The sequence below is a fragment of the Homalodisca vitripennis genome, chromosome 1 (assembly GCF_021130785.1).
Source record: "Homalodisca vitripennis isolate AUS2020 chromosome 1, UT_GWSS_2.1, whole genome shotgun sequence".
Taxonomy (NCBI): Eukaryota; Metazoa; Arthropoda; class Insecta; order Hemiptera; family Cicadellidae; genus Homalodisca; species Homalodisca vitripennis.
This window is the reverse complement of record NC_060207.1, coordinates 226,912,891-226,927,557: the sequence shown is the minus strand read 5'-3', so window position 1 is coordinate 226,927,557 and position 14,667 is coordinate 226,912,891. Positions and strand designations below refer to the sequence as shown.

The following is a 14,667-nucleotide window of genomic DNA, read 5'->3' as shown; positions in this document are numbered from 1 at the left end:
CTAGGTCGTGTGTTTATACAATCCAAATTAGCTCTCGGCTCTCAGACTATAAGGCCAAACAGTCAACAATGTTTAACTCTAAAATATCTCACTAACTGGAATATTTCGAGATTTTAATCTGTTAGCAAGTATTCAATATGGTTAGACAAAGATGTTGATACTTTTTACATGGAATTATTTGTTTATCTAATTTTGTATTATTTAAAGTACATGGTTTTCATTAGTGATAATTATAGAATGAGGGAAAGGCAAAATGAGAACTACGGTATAATTTGTACACTTTTATTAAAAATTTGTCTTTGTTCTGTGTTAATTTGATATCGTCTGGATTCAACAAACAATAATACAGCCACACAACAGTTCAGTCACAGCTATATAGTATGGGTGAAGTATAAATATATACAAATACAGTAGAGAGGAGTTTGAAACACTCAACAACGAGGACCCCGTGGGGCTGAGCAGGCCTGTGACCTCTTAACATTGACAATTCTAGGAACACAAAACATGTGCAGTATCGGGAGGAAAGTAAAAAACGACAAATAAGAGTCACTCTTTAGACAGCTGGTGCTGTTCAACAATAATCGTAATATTAATAATAATTAGTCAATTAGAATTAGTAACCAGTTAAATATCTACATCTTTTACAAAGTCAACAGAATTTGGAATAAAGAAGATACATTCTATGTACAGACTTTACACTTAATTTAATTAATATTAGTACGATTGTGTGTACTTAGGCCTATAATACTTTGTACGATTCTTTTTATAGTGGTTGACTCCCACCCGAGCGGCAAAGGCTGGCGAGGGTGGACAGGTGGACTATGGCACGCACCGGGACTAGAGGAAGACGGGAGATCAGGATAAGGCGGGACCCGCGAGGTCCAGGAATGTCGACGACCACCTGATTTCGGATTTCAAGTGACTGGCCAGAATCCGTCCGTACCTCTAGCAGCCTTAAGTGCTCTTCGCTCGACAACAATGGTAAAACACCGCAACAACAAGAGAATTTGCTTAGATCCAACGTACAATAAATAATCGATTTACAACAGTATCCGATAAATATTTATTAGTAGTATAAAAATAACTTAAAAGTCTTACATTTATCTTAAGTTACGGAATGTACTCGGTACTAGACGTCGACACGACATCGCGCTACCTTCTCTAGACCCCTTAACATTAATTAAAGCGATTTGTTACTAAACGTTAGGGCCTCGGCGGAGTAAAGCGATCTCGACACGATAAAGGCCTCAGCACGTGTGCGGTAGACAGACGAGACGGGGACGATCTTCCTTCCTTCGCCCGGCGAGACTGATCACAGAGTGGTGGCCGGCGCTCTCGCGCTAGCACGACAAGATCACAACGGACACGGCCGTGCCGGGGCAGTCCGCTCACAGAGAAGTGGTCACCACGGGCACGTTTAGGCTGTCTTCTGACGTCACCGTGTGTTGCAGGTGGGGGTGGTGGTGGAGGTGGTGCGGGTGTTGTGAGCCGCCCTGCTGCATCATCCCTCCCATCTTCTGGTCTTTCTTACTGCGCTGCTTCAGGTGTACCTTGGCGTGCCTCTTCTTCTCGTCACTCCTGGCGAACTTCCTCCCGCAGACGTCGCACGAGAACGGCTTTTCCCCCGTGTGGGTGCGTATGTGCGTCGTCAAATGGTCCGACCTGGAGAAGGACCTCATGCAGATCCTGCACTGGAAAGGTTTCTGCCCCGTGTGGATCCTGATGTGTCTGGTCAGCTCGTCGGACCGCGAGAACCTCCTGTCGCAGTTCTCCACGGGGCAGGCGTAGGGGCGCTCGTGCACGGGCGTCTTGCTCGGTCTGTTCGGGTACTTCCTGGGCTTCACCGGGACCAGTTTCAGAGGTATGGGAGACTGTTGGTAAACCTGCGACAGGATTTCGTGTCCTTTACTCGTCGAGGGGTTGTACTCGGCGAGTTGCACGGCATAGTTCTGTCCACCGGGGGATTGCACGTCGCCGACCGCACTACACGCCACACCGCTGTACGCGGGCTCTTGCTTGGGCACGAGTCCGGAGGGTCCCGGCACGACGATCGACGAGGCGCCACCGTAGTCGGGGGAGTCCAGCCACTGGTACTTGCCGGAGGGTGATCCTTGCATCAACGGCTGGCTGACCCTCGAGTACATGAGATCCTGGTCGCTTCCGCAGCTGGGGTAGGAGGGCGGCTGCTTGAGCGAGAGGTTGCCACCACACTCTATGCTCAGTCCGAGAAACTCGACGTGGGGCTGCTGGGACCGGTCGTCATAGTGGGGTGCGGAAGCCGGGCTCCCTGAGGCCGAGGGGTACTGCTGGTGAGGGGAGGACTGGGGCTGCTGCTGCTGGAGGAGTCCGAAGATCGGGGGGAACAGGTTCTTGTCCGGGCTGGGCAGTAGCCAGTGGTTGATGTTGGAGGATCCCGTGGTGGGGGAGTGGGCCAGGCCGGAATTGCCCTGGACGGGGCTGGAGGCCGAGGTGGTGAACACTCCCCTGTAGCTGATCTTGCCGCCCGAGGTGGAACCGTGGGGTGGGTTGCCCGCCGTGGGGAACATGCTGATGCTGCTGGCACTGCTCGCCTCCTCTTCTTCTAACACGGGGCTCGAGAGGCTCTCTAGCTTTGGCTGGAGGTTCAAGGAACTGTCTTCCCCTTTGGTAGGGCTGCTGGGCTCGGAGAGCTCTTCGGGGTCCAAACTCCCTGCACAGACAGACACGACACATCAGTGACGATACACAACACAATGTCCTGACAAAGGCGGGAGATCGAAGTGTCTAGTTAGTCGGGGCGGAGCGATGCCAATGCTAATTCCTCGGTTCGCATTACACTCGCAGCAACATAAAACTTGTGGGTGTGTTCGGGCCGTTGCTCTCAATTTGAATACAAGCTACGCCTAGTTTGCGTTTTCTTGGACCATCAACACTTCCAACTCTTGACCGGACTTTAGACTGTTTGATTCGTTTCTTTTTTATTTATTTCTTAGTTATCTTTGATATTTGGTTTGATATGTTATTTCCTTTCATTAATAAATTATATTATTTTATTTATTTTTTATAAAAAAATATTAAACTATCGATTTTCAGAAAAATGTATAAGCATTGAAACCGTTCCTTAATTGGTTTTGGCCTGTATTATTATAAAACCATTATTTTGCTAGATGTATTATTATTAATTTTTACTGCAGATTATAGTATTTATAAGTAACAGATTTATTAATAATCTATCAAAGATTGTAATTCCAATTGAATTTAATCTATTTGAGCGATACTGTTTTATTTTATTATCATACAAGGTAGGGAAAATCGCTTTCGCAGTTAAATGGAATTTTCTTTTAAATACACCAATAAAATCTTTATCCTATAATTTTACTTATAATAAGAAATCTATTTGTGCTCTACAGTGTAGAATAATCTGGCATCCATTTTACAACTAATAAAGTATTTAAGAATTATTTACGTAAACATGCTATTCAAACAAATTCCAAGATAACATCTGAAACAATTAAAAGCATTCTGGTACAATTGTAAAACTCAGGACTAGGCTAACACATTACGTAAATAATATTTGTGCACTCACATATTTTTTTAGGAAGTAGAACCCCTATGATCGTAACTTATTTACAATATTTTCAACCTCAACTTTGTGTCACCAGTTAATACAAACACACCCATTAATCAAAAAGCAAACAATGAAAGATGCTAAGAGAGTAGAAACGAGGTTATAAAAGTATCAGTTATTTTACTAGCTGCATATTTTATGCAGGATTTCTCGGAATTGCATGTTAGTTTGTATTCAAATGTCTTGAATAAATAGAATCGGGTTATCAAACTGGTTGGAAAAACGAAGTCGTAAAATTTGTTCTCTTTCTTATCTCCAGTTGTTATCAATGACAGCACGAGGTCATACCTGTCCTGAAGCTGATAAAAACTTCTAGGCGTCGCGACCGCGCAGTTCCTTCTCTAGTTTACGTAATTAGGCACAACACTGACACTTTTGGTAAAGGACTAGAAATTGTGACACCTTTAAAAACGTTTCCAACAACTTGTTGCGGAAAGTTGTTGTCTCAAATAACAAAAAATAAAAATAAATAAATAAAAACATTGTATAAAGAATTGTAAAAAAAACTCGGTAGGCTAATGCATATTGCTTAATATACAAATCTAATCGTATCTGAATACGGCATAACAGATAGAAAACAGAAATGTTGAAAAGGATTTATTTTTATAAGAGTTACATTGTTCCGTAATTATTATTACTGTGATTAAATTTTATTGAAATTGTATATACTATAATAACAGTATATACAATTTATTATATTATATACAATATTATTATCTAATATCAAATTGATAGAACAATTAGTCAATGGAAGTTTAATGGTTTCATATTATTTTTAGGCTCATTTTCAACGCAAAATGCTCTGTGAGTGTTTTTTCGTTAGAATTAGTATATAATTTTGTTGTTTTAATTGCCTAAACAAAATGTATAATCGCATTATCGCTTTAAAAATGAAATTTAATATAGAAAGGAACTAAAACCACTCGAAAACTAAATATTTTTAAAATACACTGTGTTGAATATTCCAACACCAATACACCAACAGTACTTATTGTTGGGGTTACAAGCTAAACTATGTTTTATATTAAATAATAAACACTATACGGAAAGATTGAATATTTTGTACGATAAAATTCAACACTGTAAAGTGTGAATCCTCCTCGAGATATATAAATAGTGTAATTGTAAAAATATTAAATACTAAAAAGAATGTTTACAATATAAGAAAATATTAGTGATAAAGCAACTATGAATGTATTTCTTATTTTCTTGTTTTTTTAGGTACACTATTTAGTGTTTTTATCTTATTAAATAATGAAAAAGTCAAATTTGCTTTATCTCAGAATGCCTTAATAACGATAAAATAATAAACATTAATGTAAGGAGAAGTAGTATAATGTGTTTACAATTATTGGTAGAACAGAATGCCTCCACCAGGATGTGTAGGTTGTCTATCGTGGGAGGTCGATTTGAGCTCGACCACTTATCTGTTTAATCAAAAAATAAAAATTTTAAAACAAAATTATTTTATAATTTCAACTTACTCATTATAAATTTTAGTTACCGCTGTTTTTCATAATGTATTTTAGTAAAAGTCAACTTAATAAAAGAATTGGCTAACTAAAAATGAAATGAAAACTAATTTTGAAATAATTCTAAAATAATGTACCCAATAATTTGTTTTAATTTGGCTTCAACATTTTGGATATAAATAACTACGAATATCTTTAAAAATCCCAAATTTTACTATTGTGTTATGCTGTACAATAAATCATATTTCGCCACCTAATTGTATTTGTGAAAATAACACATTTCTTTTAATTAATTAATTATAAAAATTCGATCTTCCGTCCACTAAAATTTTATTTTGCGGGCTCAACTATGATCAGTAGTATCATCTGTTGTGTTAACATATTTACAATGTAAGAAAACGTTAGTAAAACTATTTTACGATATTCTGAATAAATATAGATCAAAAATATTTGCAAGCGTAAATTATATAGAACCATAACAAACTAAATACAAAGAAAATAATGTCAAACACATTTAATTTACACTTGCTCGGATCACGATAATAATTCTGTCAAAAGTTCATGTTTACTACATGTTAGTAGAAAATCATTTAAGGTCATTTTCATTTTTGAAAGCAAAAGTGCTTATGGACAGATCTACAGGTGACCTTGCTATCAGATTGCACATGCATCTATGGGGGCGTGACACTGCACCAGAGTGCAGTAGGGTAAAGGTCAGAGGGTGTGGTGGGGTGGAGGGTGGGGTGGTACCTTCCATTCATGATCCTACCATGTCTTTCATTCATGGTTTCGTGCACTGTTTCATTCATAAAAGAACTTTAATTTAAATGTCAAATTCTACAAAAATACTATCCTTCTTAAGCTGCTCAAAATTCATAATAGCTCTTCAGTATGCGTATCTTTAAATTAAATCAGTGTTTTAGCAGTATTGAGCAATATTTTAGATTTTTAAACGGGTTTCAAACATAAATAGGAGAGTACTAACTTTATTACTTGCAAGACTTTTAGATAAACAGTATTTTCAAGAAGGTGATACTTAGAAGTTGGTTTACTAAGTTCAAAATTTACGAACATAATCGCCATATGTGTTTTACAAACGATATCAACATTTTTTTTATAAAAACATGTTTGTAACAAAATAAATATCCATACCAGTAAAAATGGGGACTTTTTAAATTTTAACTTAGGTGAAATAATTAAAGAAAAAAAATAGACACTTCCATCGTTTTAAATGCGAACCCAAAAGGACAGAAAACCTTACAATTCAAGCTCTATCATAATTTTTTAAAGTAAATATTTTTTAAATAACAAATTATGGAAGTACATATATACTATTTAATTGAAGCGACATTTCAGAATGTTACTTCTAAATATTTTGTAGTATTATTAAGAAATTGATAGGCCTATTTATTTATAATAGAAGAAATTTATATAAATTTTAATCATTTACAATATAAATATTTTTAGAAAGTATCTAACTGGTTATTTTTACAAAATAAATGAGAATTTTATGTAACATTTCAAATTAATAACACATATTTGAAATAAAATTAGGAAGAAAGTTGTGCAATAAAGATCTAACTTTGAAAAAATATTATTCAGTGACTTTTTCACGAATTAACTTATATCTTTTTAGAACAAAATTTGTGATAGGTCATAATTCAACACACTATTAATGTTACAGACTTTAATTTAATCTTAAATATGTAAAATGTGGATAAAATACTAAACCGTTATGTTTTCGAACACAGAAAAAATTTTTTGAAATTTTAATAAAATGTTTAGCAATGCATGTGCGTAGTTATGTATAATAAATAAATTTAAAGCACAATTTAATGTACAAATTTAGTGTGTAGTTAATTAATTTTATTTTTAAACATAATATTAAATAAATTTACCGATACCGAGGTTTTTTTACGGAATAATTATTCATTATCGTGTACCAATAGGAAAATAAATTGAAGTTTATGTAAAATTGTACTTGTAATCGAAACTAACAGTCTTGAAATTTCGCGTAAAAATCTAAACTATATTCAACATTACATGCTTTCACATCAACATGAAGTAGATCGGGGATAAATGTTTCATGCATATTTCAATCAAACTGCTCATGCACCAGCTTAGTTCAAACAGAATAAATGTTTTCGAGAAGTCGATGGAAGTCTAGACCGTGTCATGCTTCTAAAACATCGTCCAAACGCGTATCCTATTGTCTCGAAATACAACAAAACCCGATCGCAGGTTGAAATAATACCGTGATTAATTACAGTTATTACTTCACAATAAGAGAAGTAGACAATGCTCAGAGTTTAGAAGATAGGAGCGGAGATAAGGCGAAGTAATCGAAGTAATACTCCGAGCCTTTGCGAACCTAAGAGACAAGGAGTCCAGAAAGAGTGTAAACATCCAAAGCCAATTTTTAAAGACATAGAGTTCGAATTATGCAAGTCAGCTGTGCATAATTCCAAAGATCTGATACCGACCACCTATTAACTTATCCATGGCGACAACCGAATCCGTTAGGCAAACCATAGGCCTATCGCAGTATAACTTTACTTAGTAGACTGAGCAACAGGCTATTGATTGTCATAAGGGTTGCTATGGGAATGACATTTGGTCTGCCGGCGAGGGCGCGCGAAATGCGCATGTCACCCTGACAGCACCACCCCACCCACCCTCATTGAACCTGACCATCATGAATGGAGGCTATAACAGTTGAAGGAAACGGACAAATCAATTCTATTTAATTACCGTTTCTGGTGGGATTTGAATCTCGGCCAAGAATTGTAGTTTGATGAGATTTACATTTCCGTTTCGGAAGGGATGAAATTGTTTTATTAATTTTCAAAAGGTTGTAAGGTAGGACTATTATTTTACTGATTCGTGTCGAATAAATATACTGATTTCATCAGAGAACATAAGTTAAGTTTGCTTTACGTTCTTTATGGTTTGTTTGCTTTCTGATTAATGCAACGTACACTAATGTAATCCATATTGCACTGTCAGAGGGTTGACTGACCTGTAATGGGAGGGGGTTCGACGACGGTCGACGGGCCGAAGAAGGAGGGGCCGTCGCCAGAGGTGGTGACGGGGGTGTTGAGGTCTCCGGGCGGGGGCTCGGGGTCCTGGGCCTCGGAGAGGTCTGTGGCGGGGCCCGAGGCGGGGGTGGGACTGCCGCCGGGGTCTCCACCTGTGACCAGCCCCCGCGGGTACAGACAGGTGTCGAAGCTGAGGACGTTGAAGTGGTGGGCCGCGGCGGCGGCGGTCTCCGTCAGTAAGAAGCTGTGAGAGCTGTGGGGAGCGAGTGTCTCTAGGCCGTCCATGATCATGGTCGCCGTAGGATCTGGCGGGCTGGGCGCGCCTGAGGACAAGACAGAGGATTGTGAGCTCGAAGTCAGGGACGACTGTCCCGCGCACACACGCACTACACTCGCGACCACTACCAGTCTCCTACTGGGCGCGCGGCGAGTCTACACAACTTTATGAATGAAGCGTCTGTCCCATATTTGGAAGTCGCGCTGCAGCCAATAGGCGCGCGCCGGGCCCCCCTCCCCCTCCAGCGGCACGTCACTGTGACGTCACAGTGACGTAGTATCGACCGCGCCGCGGCGCCCGCCACCCTTATAAGGTACATCACTTGCGATAACACTCTAAGTATTTTCGCTGGTAAATCTAAAAAATCACCCCTACTAAGAAAACATTTTAAATAGTCTAAAAATTTAATACATTTTAAGTGATTCACCTCTGTTGATACATTTATCTTCAGTAACAATCGACACACTTACTTTTTTTACTTTTAGACTGATAAAATTGTGCACGGACACAAAAATTCACGCAAACCCCTTTTAGAAATACTGTTTAAAATCTTAACTCGATCTTTGAACATTTCAACCGAAATTACGCATAGTATAAAAACGTTGTAGTGATTTTATAAGACGTTAAGTCGAATACGTTTCGAAAGCGTCTGTTCTGTTTTATACTTACTAATGGGTCGCAAATGGTCTGCATGTTTAATACCAGTGTTCGTGAACACTGTCACTCGACGACGTGGTGCGGTCGCAATTGCGCCGCTCCGGTCACAAATAGCCCCAGCTGACTGAGTGTGCTGCTAATTAAAAAAGTTACAAATTTGCCGAAAATAGCGGAGGTGACGGCGGCGTTATGTAAGGGAGGGCGTCGCGGCGCGGGCCGCTCGCCAGCAGGCATTCCTTCAGCGTGACAGGCGCGGCGTTGCCACCACCACCACCGCGCCGAGTCGCAGAGCTAATTCCGGCCTGACATCGTCTCGAATAGATCGGTATATATAGCCTCAGCGATTCCGTGGGCCGTACCATAGCGGGCGTCACAAACAAACATCTGAGAGCGTAAACACGGACGACCGCGCTACGGCTAGCGACTACTGCGGTACAAGTCATCACTAATAATACAACGGGAAATGGTAATAAAGACCGCTACCGTGATAAATTTGGCCTTTTGGAAATACGATGTCTGTGAATTGTATAACACACGTACAACGAACATGTATAAGGTAAAAATAAACAAAATTATTATATATATTTTTTGCGTTGTATATATATGCACATATGTACAAGCATCTCGTTGTACAAACTAGGGAACATAATCAGGACAAAATTTAAAACTGATAAAAATTTAAAAGCATCAATAATGTTGCATTACATACTAATGAAAATAAAAATAGATTTAATTTGAAAAGAAGTGAAACTGCTCACCAACTTATTATATAAACATAAAAATTTCCTTTACGTGAGTAATCTTTAATTTTTCAAAATGTGATGAAACATCAGCTGCGAGGTATTTTTCACTGTTTATTATTCAATAACAGTTCATTTTTCTTGTTTATTTCTAGTCAATTTAAAAGTGATGAAACATTAGCTGTGATGTGTTTTTTTCACTGTTTATTATTCAATTACAGTTATTTTTCTTATTCATTTTTAGTTAATTTAATACTTCAAGTTTGTAAATATTTATACAATGTTACGTCTGAAGTAGTACGCGGAGACGTACGAAAATTTATAAAGAGTTTACCAATATTTCTATACGAAGAAAATTCACATGTATATATATATATATATATATATATATATATATATATATATATACATATGAATTTGCGTACGTACATATGTAATTTTCCACCATACACCGGTACATATATACCGGGTGTCTCTCCTATTAACTTTCTTATGAATAGTGATGGAGTGATTTATTTTGAGGGATGTGTATATGACCAATTGAGGAGTTTTTTTACGTATAAAAATCTCCCCCCCTCCTAAATGGGTAGTTAGTCAAAGTTTTGAATCCAAGTGTTTATTTTTGTCAAGAGTACATGGTAGTCATATCGAGCATCTCATCTGAGTGAATTTGAGGTGAGATTTCAAAATTTTTACTACTTTTTCATTACAAAATATTTACAATTAAATGGAGTTTTATAAAACAATGCAAACTTTAATTTGCCCAAAAAATTTAAAGAGTAACGTAAGAGACTTCTAGTTTTTGCCATTCTTCTTCTTTTTGTAATGCCTTTAAAATAATATTTCACTTGCAAGGGGTTCCCATTTAAAACTTTGGCCTACCCCAAACTACATTATCTGCATAAATAATCAGCTCGAGACATTGCAAAAATTAAATACGTACAATTTATAAACCTAAAACTGGTTTGTAACAAATTAAACCTGCATTAGTTTGCAATAAGAAATTGATTGTAGTACACATTTTTCTATATCGAGCATATTTATAGGGTATAGATTACAATCACGCAGATTTATAACAATACATTTGAATTTTTATGTCACAAATATAATGAAGACGTGATATTGCTTCCGGCAAATATTTAAATTTGCCAATAAATTAACAAAGGAGACGTGACCCTTGTCATTCCAGTAAAAAGTACGTTAAAACACGCCTTAAAACACAAAGAACTGGATTTGTTAGGCTTTTTTAATTGGTTTAAAAAGAAATGGATTCATTCATTTACTTTTCACGTGGTTTTCATGATACTGAAATGCAATTAGGCCAACCGTATCGTAAAACAAATTAAATCCTTGAAAACTATCAAAGGGTTTAAAAAGGTGCCAAAATTGAAAAGACTACGATTTCCAAATATAAACCGAGAAAAATGTTTATAATTTGTTCTATTGTTTTGGATTCCAGGAAAATCATGTATTTAACAGTTACAATGAAGTTTACACAAAACATCGTCTTTAACATGTTACATGTAGCCTACATAATAACTCTTTTTTGTGATCTGTTTCACACACTCACACAACAATAGTTGTAAAAACGAATGGCGACATTTTAACAGACGTCCGAGCAAAACGAATATTTACATGTGACATTAAGGAAAGGTCAACTTGTCTGTTTGAGAGGTCTATTCGGAATCATCAAGTGGAATTGATTGTCATTGTGATTTTACTGCAATCATTAGTTGCTGTTTGAGCTTTTGTAATGTGAATAAAGTTGTTATCTAAATTAAATTAAAAGCAAAAAAAGCCGTAGTCTGTGTAACTGTAGCAGCAATTATTCGTGGAAAATTGGATTTATCGATGTTATTTTTTTAAGACCAGACTAATGAGAACTAAAAATATTTTAAATGGCCAACCATAAAATGCCAGTGTAAAATACCAAAATAATGGCAGTGCCACGCCGCGCGGTCCAAAAGTTCAGTCACTTTCAGACAGCTAATTAGATAATTGTAAAATTTAATTACATTTAAATCAATTAGCATGATTTAAACGATTAATGCATGGCATACAGAAAATAAAGTGATAAAAATATTGATAAAAAAAATGTTTTTGCAATATTATTATATTATTTATTATTTATTTATTATTTATTAATAAGAAAACAATACTTGGCTGTTGATTAGTTTTTATTATTTTTACATTAAAAATGGTAAAAATATCAGGTTTCAACTACCCCTGAATTAACCCTTGTATTAAAAGTAACAATGTTATGAATTACGAATAAATAAAATTAAACTTATATGTCCACAGCCATCCAAATTATACTCGTGCGGGACATCTATATATATAAAAATGAATGTTTGTATGTTTGTCCTTTATGGAATCGTGAACTATTGGACCGATCATGATGAAAATTTGTACGTATATGTATTTTTCCACGGAGAAGGTTTATAAGCTATGCCCATCCCTTTCCCGATTCAGGATTCCGCCCCACTGGTTACAGAAATACCCATAAGAAATGCATTGCAGCAAACATATGTTAACGTCTTTTCAAATTTTTAATCAGCTGTTCTTTGTAAACATATATTACACTTATAGTTTTAAAGCATAGAGTAAGCTTAAGAGAAACGACAAATTTTGTTTAAACTGTTTTTGCAATCACTGTTAAACATAGACTTTACTATCCAGATAATACAATTCAAATTTGACGTAAAAATTCACCTTTAACTGCAATGTTTATTTAATATAAACCATGCTCATGCTTGATCAGAAGAGTAATGCAGATATCATAATTACTATCTTACGTTGGCTACAAATATAAAGAATGTTATAAAATCAACCTTAGTTGTTTTTTTTTGACAGAAGTATGGTTCTCAAAACTCCGTGTGTACATATTCTCTCGATCGAGACAACAAAGCAAGCTCAATCGTGGCATCGGAGATATAACTAATTTAATCTAAAATTTATTATAGTAAAAAAAAAATTTACTAAGTAATATAAGGACTTCGGTTCTTAAGATTTGCGTGCGAAGCCGTGGGTAACAGCTAGATAGAGGCAGGAATATGGTACATACCTTCATAATACGCCCAAGAGGCTCACGATGGAACGACTATCAATTATCTCAGCAATGTTTAGAATGTGATAGAAAAAGAATAAGTGAATATAGTGTACTGTTTTCAACGGGAAATTGCGTGCGAAGCCGCGGGCAACTTTTGCAAAAAATTATTGAAATGCGCAGCAAAGCGCGCCGGGCCCGCTAGTTATTAATAAACTAAAGACGGGCAGTTTTGTCAATGTATGTAAATGAACCAAAATTTTAGATTACAATGAAGAGCCTGTGAAGTGACTCTTAGCAATATTTTTAATGTGAGTTTATACATTAAAGGGCCTTTGCTTTTGGTGCTTTTCACCTAAATACACTAAGTACATAATCCAACTCATTACATCGTTCACTTTGGGTCTGGAAATATTATTGTAACTTATTAATTAAACTTTGAGTTAAAAAGATTTCAAGAAAGGCTCACTGAAAACTTTTACACCTATTGGAATGCTTGAGTTTGAAATGTGTGGTAAAGTAAGTAAATATGTTTTATTTTAGCAGGCGAAGTTAGGGCTAAGAAGCCCTCTTTAAAACTTAACCTGGGGACCAACGGCTTAAAGGTGACTTCCGAACCACCACCAATGAATGGCTGGGCAGGCTGACTGCTTGCAAGGACAGGATCGCCCGCAGTCACCCATCCAAGCAGCAGCCACGCTCGACGTACCTTGATCTGGTTATCTTGCGATAACCGTTGTACCCGCTACACTGCACCGTTGGACAGAAGGGAGTAATCCATAGAGCAATAAAAGTTTTAATTCAATTTTGATTCTCATATGTTTGAATAAGTTTTTATTGCCGATTATTTGTGTGTGTGTTGTTTCTATACATTTTTTAAAACTATAAATTAACTCATATATTTTATTACTGTTTGTTATTTGATTTACATGGATTTAGAATAATAACGAACACTATCCTGAGTATTAGTTTCCATCTAGTATTTAAACGGGACGTTGTAAATTTACTTTGGGTTTAAAAAATAATTATCTCTTGTGTTTTACAAAATTATTCATTACCATTCTTTTGTTTGAATACGTACTTTATTCCAATTTTTTACCATTAATTAGAAATTAAAGTTTATCTTACTCAGTAAGTTTACAAATACGATGTTTTTCTTACTAGCGATTAAGGTAAAACGGTAGTTATAACTATTAAAACATTGCTAAAATATTTTCCGTACAAAATCGAAGTTATTGTAGGAATCGGTGTAATTTACAATATGCAGTGAGTGATTCAGAAACTTTAAATACATTTACGACCTTACTTTTAGTCGTAGAGTTATAGAAGATGTTTCATTTGACAGGTTTAGTACGTACCCAAAAGAGCTCTTTAGTTTTTTCCTATATTCGACGCTCTTACAAAAAATCTACTTACTGTAAATAAAACAAGATGTTTTCTAGAAAATTTTGTTTAAATTGGTAACATCCTAGAGGACCCCTTAACAATGCTAGTATTTGTTAATGGCGATTTTCGTTTTGAACCGATCAAACAAAAATAAATATACAAATTTAGTAATAAATGTTGATTAATTTTTCCAAAAACTGCTCAAGGTCTTAAGAGCTAGCTGTAGTGAAACGACCTTGATTTGTACTCCATTATAACAATGTTAAGCGGTAAAAATTTGTACACCATTATTTTGGGTAGTAGAAGAAATTTTGGAGATATATAATTTTAAATTAATTACTAACACTCAACTCACAAAAGTTCAGTTTCTCTTAAATATTACAAAACAATTTATTTCATCGTTTAAACTATAAAAAAGTACACCATACAAGACAACCTTAAAAG

At 36.2% G+C, this 14,667-nt stretch overlaps 1 protein-coding gene across 6 annotated transcripts in view; it reads right to left on the bottom strand.

The window, feature by feature from the left end:
• Nucleotides 1-268: 268 nt before the first annotated feature.
• The window catches only part of LOC124353117 (early growth response protein 1-B), a 310,807-nt gene continuing 296,408 nt past the window's right edge, over nucleotides 269-14,667 (bottom strand). For 4 of the 6 annotated variants that reach the window (XM_046802955.1, XM_046802958.1, XM_046802953.1 and 1 more), the window contains 3 exons: nucleotides 8,099-8,440; nucleotides 4,954-5,034; nucleotides 269-2,689 (listed from right to left, as the gene is read on the bottom strand). In XM_046802955.1, the coding sequence (XP_046658911.1) occupies nucleotides 1,389-2,689; nucleotides 4,954-5,034; nucleotides 8,099-8,408 (1,692 nt within the window). In that variant the 5' untranslated portion in view covers nucleotides 8,409-8,440 and the 3' untranslated portion in view covers nucleotides 269-1,388. Of the gene's footprint in view, nucleotides 2,690-4,953; nucleotides 5,035-8,098; nucleotides 8,441-9,063; nucleotides 9,342-14,667 lie in introns of those variants that run through there. The other 2 variants (XM_046802957.1, XM_046802954.1) reach the window with 2 other exon arrangements.